This window comes from Mesocricetus auratus, unplaced genomic scaffold (assembly GCF_017639785.1).
Source record: "Mesocricetus auratus isolate SY011 unplaced genomic scaffold, BCM_Maur_2.0 Super-Scaffold_100009, whole genome shotgun sequence".
Taxonomy (NCBI): Eukaryota; Metazoa; Chordata; class Mammalia; order Rodentia; family Cricetidae; genus Mesocricetus; species Mesocricetus auratus.
Window position 1 is genome coordinate 31,180,378 of NW_024429193.1, and position 13,964 is coordinate 31,194,341.

The 13,964-nt window shown below is 38.4% G+C and overlaps 1 protein-coding gene across 50 annotated transcripts in view; it reads left to right on the forward strand.

Annotated features, from left to right (window-relative positions):
* Positions 1-13,964, forward strand: part of Ank2 (ankyrin 2) — a 557,097-nt gene that overhangs the window by 376,254 nt on the left and 166,879 nt on the right. For all 50 annotated transcript variants that reach the window (XM_040751830.1, XM_040751836.1, XM_040751829.1 and 47 more), the window contains one exon: positions 8,918-9,019. In XM_040751830.1, the coding sequence (XP_040607764.1) occupies positions 8,918-9,019 (102 nt within the window). The remainder of the gene's footprint in view (positions 1-8,917; positions 9,020-13,964) is intronic.

Consider the following 13,964-nt stretch of genomic DNA (forward strand, 5'->3'; position numbering starts at 1 on the left):
CTGATTGTGTGTGTGTGGGGGGGGGCATGGTCAGCACCACAAAGCCACTTCTGACTGATGGATGTCTGCTTTTATAAGCAGATGGTCCCTGAAACCGGAGAGTAATCAGACCAATGGGGATAAAAATTGCATTGCCTGTCTCAAGGGGGATGAAGTGAATTAACACTGCAGGGCTCCTAGCACAGTAAAACGTCGATGAGAGATATTTTCATTTGATTGGGTCTGTTTTCTCATATCATGAGAGTTGTAAAAAAACATTGAGGGAAATAAAACTTAATTTAGGTTCATTTTTCCTCATCTTTAAGCATTGCATTGAGGTAAATTTTAATGTCTTTCCTGGAAAATATGCCGAAATATCTTAACACACTGATTAGTTAGGGAATGGAAAGCATTTCATTCCAACATATCTTAAATTGTCAAGCAGATTGTTGTAACATAACTCTCTCTCCTTATCCCTGACCAAAACTTGTTAGAGTTGATTATTTTTCATTTACAAAACCAACTCTTTATAGTCAGTGAAGATCCAAAAGATAATTTGTGTACATTTTGTGGAAGCTTGGTGAATGCTTTCGCACAGTCATCTCAGGCATGTTGAGTTGATGCAGATAGAACACTCTTAGTGGAGATGCCTAGCATGTTAGAAATTAAGAATATGGGCTGGAGAGATGTCTCATTGGTTGGGAGTGCTGACTGCTCTTCTAGAGAACTCAGGTTCAAGTCCCAGCACACACATGACAACTCACAACTGTCTATAACTCCTGTTCCACAAGATCTGACATTCTCACAGATGCATACATGCAGGCAGAACACCCATGTATATAAAATACAAGTAAATAAATTATTAAAAAAAGAAATTAGGAACATGAGTAAGTATAAGATTTATACTAAAATAATTTTGAGTACTGACAGACTGCTTGCCTAACGTGCATGGAGTAATGGGATTATTCTCAGAATCACATAAAGCAAGTGAGGTGACCCATGCCTATGATTCCCGTCCTCCTGGGGTGGAGGCAAAAGTCTTTCTTTTCTGGCTACATAAGTAGGTTCGAGATCAAACTGGAATACATGAGATCTTAAAACAGAATAAAAAGGCATATTTCCTTATTATCCAAAGAGTATCGGTTGAAGACCCTCAGTTGATGTCTGAGGGCTGTTTAGATTTCAACAGAATGTAGGTGTGTTAGTGAACTTTCAGAGTACAGGCAAGAGACATGGCTTAGTGGTGAAGACTAAGCACCTCCTTCTGCAACAGGGTCTCACTATGCAGCCATGGTCGGTGTGGAACTTGCTGTGTAAACCAGGCTAGTACAGAACTCACGGAAGTGTATTTGCCTCTGCCTCCTGAGTGCTGGGATCAAAGATGAGTGTCACCACCACACTTGGCTACTGGCTGCTCTTGCATAGAACCTGTGTTCAGTTCCTAGCACCCACACGGCAACTCACAAGTATTGGAAAATTCAGTTCTAGGGGTTCTAATGCCCCTTTTTGCCCTCTTCAGGCACCAGACACACATGTGCAACATATACATATATGTAGGCAAGCACACCTGAAATGAAAAGAAATCTTACAAAAAATCCTTCCATCTGGGTGTGGTAGCAATGCCTTTAATATTGAGGCATAGTGAGCTCCAACTAAGGTTACACAAGGAGATACTGTCTAAAGAAAAAGAAAGAAAGAAAGGAAGTCAGGAAAGGAGAAAGGAAGGAAGAAAGGAAGGAAAGAAGGAAGGAAGGAAGAGGGAGAAGGAAAGAAAGAGGCGAGAAGAAAAAATTCCTTCCAGTGCGAGGTTCCTATTTTTTTTATAGTGTTGGTATATGAAGAACAGATTTTCATGTTATTTTAATTATTGAAAACTATTAGAGAATATTTTAGGGGAAAACCATGATATTCAGTTTAGGATTTGTTTAATATTTTACTTGTGTGCACACATCATTTTGAGTTCAGTCAAAACTTTTAAGTGTTGCATAAAGAGTTAAAGGTGAATGTTACATAACTTAATCCCTCCAAATTTTTAAAACATGCAGAATATCAGGTTTATCTGGTGACAATCTTTGTGTAGATGAATGACTACTTAAGTAAAATCATTCTGGTAGGAAGAGAATGAGGATTCCTCACTACTGGAGAGATACTCTGTGTTCTGGATTCCTTTTGTTCCTTTGTACCCATATACTTCAGGATATCTTCAAGTGCTGTTTCAGATATGGAAACGACCTTCTGATTTAAAGGAGATCTTGTGTGTACACCTATGATTTGATTCCTTGTTGTTCTTTTGCATTTGTCCCTTTCGAAAAAGAGCCATGGATTGCAAAACAAACTTAATAAGTATCCTCTGTGCCTGTAACCAGACTATACTCTTACATCCTTCCTGTAATTCTAGGAAGTGTGTTTTTTGATCAGAAATTAAGACATGAATAACCAACATAGGGCTGGAGGGACAATTCCGTAGTTAAAAATAATGTTCTTCAGAGGATCCAGATTGGGTCCCAGTTAGCTGTCTGTAACTCCAGTTCCAGGGAATCTGATGCCTCTTCTGACCTCACCTCTGAGGACTCCTATATGTATGTGGTACACTCACATACACAAACATATTTATGACCCCCAGCATTACTTCAGTATTAATTGAATGTTAAAATCACAAAACTCTTTAAACTCTATGGCAACTTGAATTTAGGGCAAAACCCTGAGCTGCTGCATTCCTAGGCTTAGGGTCTGGTCCTGCCCTTATATACTAACTAAACAACCAAGAGTGAAAGCAGACAGAGGTATTTAATCAATACTTTGGGAATTAAAAAAAATAAAGTGATCTCAAGGTACTAATTTTATGTTTAAATATGGGCCACTTTGGAGCAAGAGGTTTGCATAATTAAACAGTGCTGGTCAAGGCATGGTCTCACTGATCATTTTCTTGGTTTTAGTTCTGTAAGAGGGCTCAAAATTTGTTATTGCTGTTGCTAGAGGAGATCCATTCTGACCATGCTCTGGGTACTTTCTTGATATACCAGACCATTGCCCTCTTCTAGACAGGCTTGGCTGTTTCTGGAACCCACGGTGCCTACTGACTTAGGGCACTTGCTTTTAGCTGTGTCTAGTCTTGAAGTGGGTGATATGGATTGAGCAGAGAATGATGAGGATCACCCCTGTCAAGCAGGAGTTTCTCCCCAAGAAGCTAAGTGCCTGTTGTATTATACCATTGCTAAAAGGAAAGTCTTACCAGCAATTGAATGTTCCTAATAGCATTCAAATAAATGACATCAGTGTGTAGCAGAATGGGTAAAAATATCCAAAACTAAGCATAAATATTCAGATCAGTAGTCATATGGTATAACCTCATAATCCCACATTTACCTTATATATTCCTGAAATCAAATTCAATGAAAACAGTATATAGAATACATTTTAAAATGTATTTATTTTACATCCCTTCCTGACTGCATTTCTCTCCCTTCTCCTTCCAGTACCTTTCTCTCCCCTCCCACTCCACTCCTCCTATTCAGAAAAGAGCAGGCCTCCCATGGATTTTAACAAAACATACTGTATCAAATTGCAGCAGGACTAAGCACCTCCCCTTGTATTAAGGCCAGACAAGGTGATGCAGTATGAGGATGAGGGTCCCAAAAGCTAGACATAGCTTGTGCTACCACTATTAGGAGTCCCACAAGAAAATGGACTACCTTTTTAATCAACCTTGGCACTATTATTTATAAGCTTAAGGTTTTGTCTCCTACTTCAGGGTAATGAAACTTAAAACAATTAAAGAAATTTGCTGGCACACCGCTCGATAATCTTTTCAAACTCTTTTATTGACTTGCTGTGAAATTAGTGTTTGATGGAGATGAGCACTCAGTCCAAGAAAAGCTAGAGTTGAATCTGAGTGAAATGTAAAACTGAGAACTATTTCTCAGAGGGTTGTCTTCTACACTGGTTGTTGAGAGTTTGTGCAAGTTGACCATGCAAAGATGACATCGGCATCATAAGTCTTTGTACACTTACTGTTGGTCTCTTTCAGTTTGTCAGGTTTATAATTATTCTGCCCTGTCTTATGACCAGACTGTCAGAGCATTCTCTCTTTGTATAAACTTTGCATAGAGCACACACACGCACACACATACACACACACACACACACACACACACACACACACACACACACATACAGGAGGGGGGCAGAGAGGGAGAGAGAGAGAATAAATAATAAATACAAAACAAAACAAAGACAAAAACATCCCACACATCCTCTGGACTTCACTTGTTAGCCATTGATTTAGAAGCAAAAATACCTAATAAACTGGTTTTGCTCTGTCATAGCTAGCCAGTTACACGACCAGGAACATACATTATTTTCCTTGTTATATTAGCATTGAAATAATCCAATAACAAGTATAATTATTTTTAAATCTAAGTAGAGTCATGGACTCTAAACAAGCCTTTGGTGAAGCCTTCTTTGGGATGTAATGAGCCTTGGGAACACACATTCCTCTTCATGTTTATCCTGGGTGCAAGAAAAACCGTATTTTGCTGATGTTCAGATACAAAAGTGGAACTGTGTCAAGACAAATTGAAGAGGAAGCTTTTCTTTTTGGCTGGAGATGTCACATGAGGGTTATAAAGCGGGTGCGGTTAATGATAACCATATGGTGCGTATTAAAACATTCAGGCAGAGTTGAGCATTTGAATTCCTTCCTGAGAGTGAAGGTTTACAGGCTGAAGTACATTGGTTGTAGGATTTGAGGGTCCTAGGGACAGACAAAGTAGCAAAGCAGACAAAGGTGTTAGTCCTTGGTTTGTCTAGACTTTCTCTCAAAGGAGTTACCATGGCTTCTCTTTTCCTTTATTGAACTTTGATGTGAGAACTTACCTGACCGAACAAAAAAACAGTTTTGCAAGCCTGGCTTCCTCCTGCTCATCCTTGACTTAAAAGGTCTACTTTTACTTTTTTTGTGATCAGAGGGAAAGACAGACAAAAATCCCCCTCCCCTCCTCCCTTCCCCATCCCTCCTCACCCCTCCCCTCCCCTCTGTTCTTCTCTCCTTTCCTGTCTGTCTCTCTGTTTCCTTCAGTCTGTCTGCCCCCCAACACTTCCCCTGTGTTTGTGTGTGTGTATGTGTGTGTGAATCATCTCTTATCTCCTTATTGATTAAAGGTAACCAGGCTCCTGTTGTCTGAAGCTGTTTTGTCAAGAGCTGTAATCACAGATTGACCTCATTGTAGGCCACAGTGTATTGACATGTGTATTTGTGTGAGACAGAGATTTATATGTAAGGGTATGCATTTGAACCTCAGAATAGTTCATTCTTTTCCATATGTAAAGTTTGGAAGTTTATTTTAATTCTGTCCTGGAAATTCATGTTCTTCCCCCCCCCATCTTTTTATTTTTAGTATTTTTTTGGTTCTTTTTCAAGACAGGGTTTCTCTGAAATTCATGTTCTTAAACCATATGATAACAACAATTTCATTTAATGCATTTCTTCACTTGGGGTAAACTAAGTTCTTTCATGGGGTTGAAGAACAGTCTCTTATATTTTTGGTTGTGAGCCTAATCTGTAATGACTGAGTCATCTCTCCAGCCCCTGAAGAAGAATCTCATATGTATTAAATGCCTAAGAGGTTCCTGGCAGGATGTCACAAATGTTACATTTACTAACTATTATACTAGTTATATTAACATATATTATATAGCAATATAGTTAATATTATTTGCCAAAATTTCAGGGTTTGCTCTTTTGGACTTTCTGGCACTTCTGTAGTCTTTAGTCTCTCTAAGCTTCTATACTTTTGGGATAGTCTCTCTCCCTTTGCTCCTACTTATTTATGGCATTTATTGTTTGTTTCTCTCAGAACAGAAATCAACTTGATCTTTTTCTGCATTGAAGCCCTGGAGGCATGTAGAGACATGTAGTAGATTGTTTCCTAAGAGGAAAAGATTAATTTGTATTCATGTATATGTGTGTATTTGTGTGAGGGTATTCCACATGTGTGTGGTGTACACACAAAGGCCAGAATAAGGGTATGGGTGCTCTGGAACTGGAGTTATGGTTGGTTATATGCTGTCCAATATGGGTGCTGGAAGCCAGGCTTAGGTCTTCTGGAAAAGCAGAGAGTGCGTTTTAGCCAGGGGAATCATCTCTCCATCCCCTTGACTGGCTTTAAATGCTGTGAACACTTTACCACTTTCCTCCTCATTCCCAAATGAGACTGTTTTGGGGTTTTTCTCACTCATATCTTAAGTTCTTGCCAGTTGCAAATAGCAGGAGGTGAAAGCCAGCAAGCATTCCCTGTGTAGTACTTCATAAATGGCATGGTTTAGAGAACTTGTAGACCAAGGCCATATGTGTGGTCATGCCAAAGGAAATGAGCCCTGTTTATCAGTGGAGAATCTGTAGTGCTTTCTACTTTGGAAATGTGCATGCATAGTTGCGGAGTAGAATAGTAGAGAAGGTTTCTGACTCTGAGTCTGATAAATGTGGAATAAATCTTAAATCTTCCCAATGCCCAAGTAATATGTGACTTAAGAAAGTTTCTATATATCTTCCCTCATAAAGACACAGCATTCTTTACAGTCTTACTAGGAATGTTGATTATCTAATGCATATGACTGTGTTAGTTCCTTTCTCATAAAGACACAGCATTCTTTACAGTCTTACTAGAAATGTTGATTATCTAATGCATATGACTGTGTTAGTTCCTTTCTTGGCCCACAGTAAATGCTTAGTAAATATTACCTATAAGTATTTGCTTTATGCACAAATTTAAGTATTTCCTGGGCTCAGTTTTTAGTACAATTTATAATGAATCTATTTTGGGAAAATGTGTTTATATAATAACACTTTTAAAGTTTACATGTGGGACTCCATATTATTTTATTTTCATTGATTTATAGTAAAATAATAAGATTTATTATGTGCTCTTCATAGTGCCATGTGGAACACTGAGTTTTACTTAAGCGTTGTAGCAAGAAACTCAGAGGGGAAAACCCCACTGGAGTTTTTAACATTAGCTAAAAATAGCAAAATACTTTCACAGAAGAAGCATTTAAAGTGAGTTGCAATTCAGTCCCTGCTGCATTGCAGATGGTCTCAGGGCATGCTGCCATGGACATGGTTTTTAGGAAGGATATAGAATGAGGGCATCCTGGGAAGGAGAACCAAGGCATGCTGGGAAGGAGAACATTCCCGCACTAGCCACACCATTAGGCATATCCAAAGCAACAGAACAGGGATTCTGGATTTCTAGATTTCAGCCATGCCTTTCACCTCTTAAACATCTGTTTGGCTTGGAAGTCCGTAACCCATTTAGTACTCAGACTGATGTGAGATCATTCAATTCTTTGATTTTCAGCATTCCTGAGTGTAAATAGCTTAACGATGTGCAAGCAATCATGTGTTTTGAAAGTCCCTGAGAAAATATTCCCATTTGTATTACCTGCCCATCATCACAAATTTAGAGATCAGCCTTGACAGAGTGTGCCAAGAATCCCTGCCAAGTGTAGTCTTCTTCAAGGGAAGGAGGCTATGCAATCTACTAGGGGGAATGTCATCAAACCTGAAAGAAAGCAGAAGTTATCAAACTCAGCTCTCACATCAAAATACGTGAATTACATCCCTCTTCAGGGCCCTTCTCCTTGGTCAGATATTATACTACAGGAAAATCTATAATAGTTATATGTGTCTTTAACACTAACAAAAGTTTATTGTCATTATTATGTTAAGGTTTAAAAGTCAGAATATTTATCCAAGCCTGGGGCGATAGTTGTAACTCTGCCTTTGGAACAGTCCTCTAGACTTTTCACGAGGCAAATACAGCTGATTTTCCCAGGACCAGATTGTGGAGACTGTGGGAATATGAAAAACTTAAAAACAAAGTGTCCATCCAGAGAGCTATCATCTTTACCAAGATATTTCAGTCTGGTATTATGTCAGCTGGTTTACATTTCATAATGTTTTTTTTCCCAATCACTAGGAGTACAAAATTTGCATCAGCTCAGTCCACACCTGCCAAGCAATGCTTTCCCTCTCTACAAAGCTTCTTATTCTCTCAGCATGAGACTGATGGCTGTAGTGACCTTGACTCAGTGTCCTTCCACTGAGTCATCTGAAAACCAACAGAGAAAGATGAACCCAAGCAGCTTTAGTTTCATCTAGTTTTAAAATTCTTTTTTTTTTTTTTTTTGGCTTGCCATTAGGTTTGGTATCAATTCAATAAAAACCCAATGTGCCAACAAAATATGTAGGGACTGTAGAGACGACCCAATGTGTAAAGCACTTGCCACACAAGCTGAGGACCAGAACTAGGATCCCCAGAACCCACAGAAAAGTCTTAGCAGGCATGGTGGCCCCTGTAATCCTAGTACTGGGGAAGCAGAGACAGAGGAGCCCAGGGCCAATGCATGCTGGCTTGATTAACCCATTAGTGAGCTCTCTGTTCAGTGGACAGACCTACCTCCATAAATAAAATAGAAAGTAAAATGGTGATGAAACAAGATACCACACACCAACCCCAGGCCTCGAAGAGCATACATTTTCATGCAAACATGCTCACGTGTCCACCCATACATATGTGTGAACATAGCTGCTCACAACACCCAAATATGCAAAAAAAATCAAAAGTGGGTAACAGTAGAATTTTGCATAGTGTAAATTCATCTTTGAATTGGCTGAAGATTTGGAATTAGTAATGGTCATTTTTATTTTAATGGTTCCTTTGTATTCTTGTGTGTCTAGAGTGTATTTCCAATTGATGTCAACATCCGTTAACCACTGTATGGTTGCTGCTTTTGGCAATGAATGATAGCTCAGTGTTTGAAAGCCAGCACTGAATCACCAAAGTTTGTCTGACGTGTAGTGTCAACACTCTTGTCTCCCCGTATCTGGCATATTTGATGTTCTGCACGATTCACCAAAGGCATTTTCTTTCTCTTACAGTCTGACAGCAATGCCAGTTTCCTACGTGCTGCCCGAGCAGGCAATCTGGACAAAGTTGTGGAGTACCTGAAGGGGGGCATTGACATCAACACCTGCAATCAGGTAAGCATAGGGGGCAGGCTTTGGCTTACAAACCGAGCAGCACCCAATATCTAGGCAGAGTCTCAGGGCCCAGGGGTATTTTCTGTTCATATTGATTTACTGAAGTATAGAAAGTTGATCTTGATGCAACCCAATTTTTACCACTTTACCAACATTTAAAGTGTCAGTGCTGGCTTTTAGAATTGCTATTGCTAGCAAAAAATAGAAAAAAAGTAAACCGAATGTCAGTATTTTCCTGTGATATGATGTGAACCACCTGATGTGGTGTATTGATTAGCCAAGAATGATATATTATAACTTGAGTTCAGGGTCATCTTCAGCTACACAGTGAGGTCAAGGCCAGCCTGGGCTACATGAGACAGTGTCTGAAAGAAACAAAAATGACACAGCAACAAAAAACTTAAAGTAACTCTTTCTTCACAATGATTTAGAAATACGGTCAATTCTGAGAATACGTAAAACTACTATATTAGTTTTACTGAAATGTTTGGATTTTTCATTAGAGAAAATTATTCATTTTTGATACTATTTGCCCCCAAGAGTGTTGATATTTTCTTGATATTTTGATGAAGATTTTTGTAGACTAGAAGACATTTGCAATCACTATAGTTTGTAAATGTTGCTGTTGTTTTGTGTGTGTGTGTGTGTGTGTGACAGTGTAATATAATAAAAAGAAAGAATTAATAACATTTATTTGAGGTAATTTCAGTATTTGATTTCCAATGATCCAGGAGTGCTTGGATGTTGTTTCTGTATCCTTCTATGCATTTGGCCCATTTAAATCTCGAGAGGCAAACTTCCTAAGCCATGTCTTATGACCCATATGGGGTTATAGAACTAAATGTGATGCTACAAAGAATTAGTAACAGGAAAAGGTTTTGGAATGTGCAACAACAAGCACTGAATTGTCATCAAATGGTAATTTGTCACCAAATGGTAATGACTGCAAGCTGTTTTGCCCAGTGCAGCGTCACTCAGCCAAGGTCCTAGACACACAACACGAGCACTTTGACCTATGAACTGTCACAGCATGCGACATCGTCGAACATGTACAAAGCCTTCTTCTCATAAAATATAATAGTTTAATTATTAAAAGAAGACTGTAATTATGCCCCCATCATTCCTCAGCATGTCAGTGTCAAACTGAATTATATTGATTTAGAATGTTTGATTTTTAAAATTGCTATATGAATTCATGACCTAAATTTCATTAAAAACAGCACTAAGTGATTTTTTGGCTTCTGATTAGGAACAGAATTTTCAATGGTTTCAGAAATGATACCAAATATACTTCTGCTGTTTTCTAATATGGACTGATGTGAAGTGACATGGTCAGAACTGGTGGTTGTAAAATCAAAGTACCTGCCAAGAGGTGGTGGCGCACGCCTTTAGTCCCAGCACTTGGGAGGCAGAGAGAGGGGGATCTCTTGAGTTTGAGGCCAGCCTGGTCTACAAAGCAAATTCCATGACAGCTATGTCCAAACAGAGAAAACTCGTCCCAAATAAATAAATAAATAAATAAACAGGTAGATCAGAATATCTATGAACTCTAAGGATCCTTATGTCAGTCAAGATTTAATTTTCATATAAAAATAGAGAAGCATTCCCTCTCAATAGTACACAGGTTTACTTTTATCTTTAATAAATGATAAAATACAAAACTGTTTAAAATTAAATCCCCTTATGTTTCATTATTAGGAAATGCTTGATTCATGTACCCATTTTTTTAATTCTACATATACTCAGAGTTCAATGCCAACTACTTGAGTGGAAAGAGGCTGAAAGTGCAGTTTAAGAGGTTTTGTTCTAGGCTACTGAAATAAGTAAATCTCTTGAATACTTTCCAAAATGCAGCCTGGTTATTTATCAACCCCCCCCAAATTATTATCTTCCTAAATGTCTATCTATTCTTCCCCAGTTGTGTCACTAAACATTTTGGAGAGTCCCATGGGAGTTGCCATATGTTACCAGGCAACCCCCATTTCCTCTAGTGGGTCTTCATCCTGTTACCAAAAGAACTTACAGACAGAGTCACACAACAGCTCTGGACAATTTTATTAGAGTTTAAAAGCAAATCACAGGGAGGAAAGCTGTAATTCCTGACAGCTGCCAGGAGGAAGTTGTTCAGAGAGAGAGAAAAGAACATATGGAGGTAAGCTGGCATGGAGGTTAGCCACGTGTTGGGCAGGCAGGGGACATTGGCAAGGAGGGGACATGGAAACGAGGGGACATTTGGAGAAAGAGAGAAGCCCAAAGAGTTTGGGGAAAGCATCCTTAGTAAAAAGAAAGAAAAAAGCAGAAAGCTAATTCAGAAAAAAGTAATTCAGAAAAATGGACCTACAAACTTGTATGGGTGGGGTTCCTGGGAAGGAATAGCACATTATTTTGTTAAAAAGATCATCATTCCTCCTGTCTATAGTGTGTCTCAAGGATGTTTGCCTTCCTGAGGGTTGGCCCCTTGGCTGGGAGAATGACCTGCCTAATTTGATTAAGTCTTAAGGAAGAAGACAATTCCATATCTCCACACAGAGGTAGATTCTGCTCTGTACTTTACCAATACTTCAGACATTAGCCGGCTGTTCACATTAGTCAGTGCTGATCCCATATGCATCTCCGGTGTGTACCATGTGGGCCTTCTACTTCCAGACGCACATTCACTCCCGCATCGTCACGGTCACTTCTCGAGGTCACCACAAAAACCCTCACCCATGCAGCTGTGTCTTGTCTATTCTGGTCCCTTTATGTTATTTTATGTCGCCAGTCTAACACAAACAAAAAACAAAAACCGAAAACCAAAAAACATGTTCATGGCACTTCTAGGGCCATTGGGTTACAATCAGCTAGAGGTGACTTCTCTTTTTCTTTCAGACTCCGTGCAGGAGAAACATTGTCACTGATGCAGGATTTCTCATGCTTTAGGGAGATATGCCTCTCATCACATAGAAGTACAGAGTCTTATTTGCTTTTACACATCCTGTGAGGAATAAGAATGTAAAACACTTGGATTGCTTGATCTTGAGCCATCTCCTGGGGTAGTGTTTGCACTGAACAGTCCTGAAGGATTAGCCCTAGGCAACACCAACCCTGAGACCACAAGCAGGTTAATGTGAAATTTCCCCAGGTCTGTGTTCCTGAACCAGACTGAACAAACAGGCTTCCATCATTGCCCTTTATGTCCACTATGGTGCATTTGGTGAGATTGTCTGGTACCAGCAGCCTGTGAAGCCCAGCGGCTGCTTTTGCTGTGGATTACAAAGTCTTGTTTGAATCCAGGAGATTCAGATCTTCCGCCAACATCATGATATAGTAACTGAATAACTCTATGACTTGTAGGTGAGAAATGTTGACACTGAACTGTGGAACCGAACCAAATAACATTCTCTCATGTACAGAGGGAATGAGACTGCTTCAGATGTATCTATCCACTATTGCATTTTCCATTAGGAAAATTTTATCTGGTATGCCTCTATGACTCTTCTGAGCAAATAATTTGAACTTGGAGCACATTAATTATATTAAGAAAGAAAATCTAAGCTCCCACATGTATATATGTATACATGTACATATTTACTCAATAAAATGCCCAAGAATTTGAATTTGAAATGTTCTCTAATTTTGACAGGTTACCTTAGGTTCATTAAATAAATTAAATACATTCACCAATTTTAATATCAACGAATTCATCTTCTAAGTTGGCAGTAAGTATATTAAAAATAGAAAATGTTATTATTAGTTTATTATGTAAACATCAAGTAAATATTTCATAATGCCAAAAGCAGCATTAAGCAAAATGAAGCTAACTTGATTCAGATCAAGTTCAGGTCATCTTAAAGTAATTAGTTGTGTGACAGGTGAAAGGTTATTAATTTTTTTTTAGGTTTTAGGAGGGAGATCTCTCTCAATAGTAAATATTCTATCCATGAGTGATTAATAGTAAGCCTAACTTCTTAAAAGAATATTTATTTCTCTGAAACATGATGTCATAAGCCATAGGCCCAAAGTCAAGTTCCATAGCTTTTGGTAATTTGCTTCAGTTCAGAAAGTGGCATTTCTCCAATCCCTAAACAGAGTGATAACAACATACTCAATGCTTCTCTTCCAGGGGTGCAATGAAAATTAAACTATGAAGTGTAAAACTTGAAGTATGATTTTCTAAGGTTCCTGCAGTCTAATTACAACTACTGTATGTAATCAATGAATAATCAAAATAAAGGACAGTGATAGTGTCCTTTATCCTGAAGATTGAACTATATTAAAAATTTACCATTTTTAGTAGAAAAGGGCTATTTATTCATTCCAGGTTAATATAACAGATAAAGGAACTCCTAAATCAAAACCATCACCAGAATTCTACCACAGTTACAAAGAATTCTTCTAAAATTCAAATAAAATGTAGGACTGAGAACGATTCCATAATATGTATGGGGACGGAAGCAGCAGTTATTGAAGCCAAAGTATTCCTATTTCTAATTACGTGACATTCAAATTCTATGGCATAAGGACAAAGAGAAGAAAGTGTATCCTGTGTTTCTCTTCTAAGCTGGGGTTTCTAGGGAGCATTAAGACATACAATATAAAAACCAGGACTCTCAGTACCCTGTTGTATTTCTCAATGAAAGACAATTTGGGCTGTAACAGCTTTCCAAAAATATCACATATGTTGGTGTGCTAAGAGTCTTTAAACTCAAATTTGGATAGATTTTTTTCAAAAAATAGAATTGGTTTTATAGCTATCATGTGATCTTTGAGATTTAATTAAGAATATACGTCAGCTTGTAAAAATTTAAGGGAATTGGCAGGCTGGGGTCTGAGCTTTGTGAAAAGTGTGTACTTAAAGGACATGGAGGAAATTAATTAATTTGGCACAAGAAAATACCCTAAAATGTCAAGTTTTCAATTTTCTTTTCCTAATGATTGAAATTATTATCATTAACTTGTTTTCTTT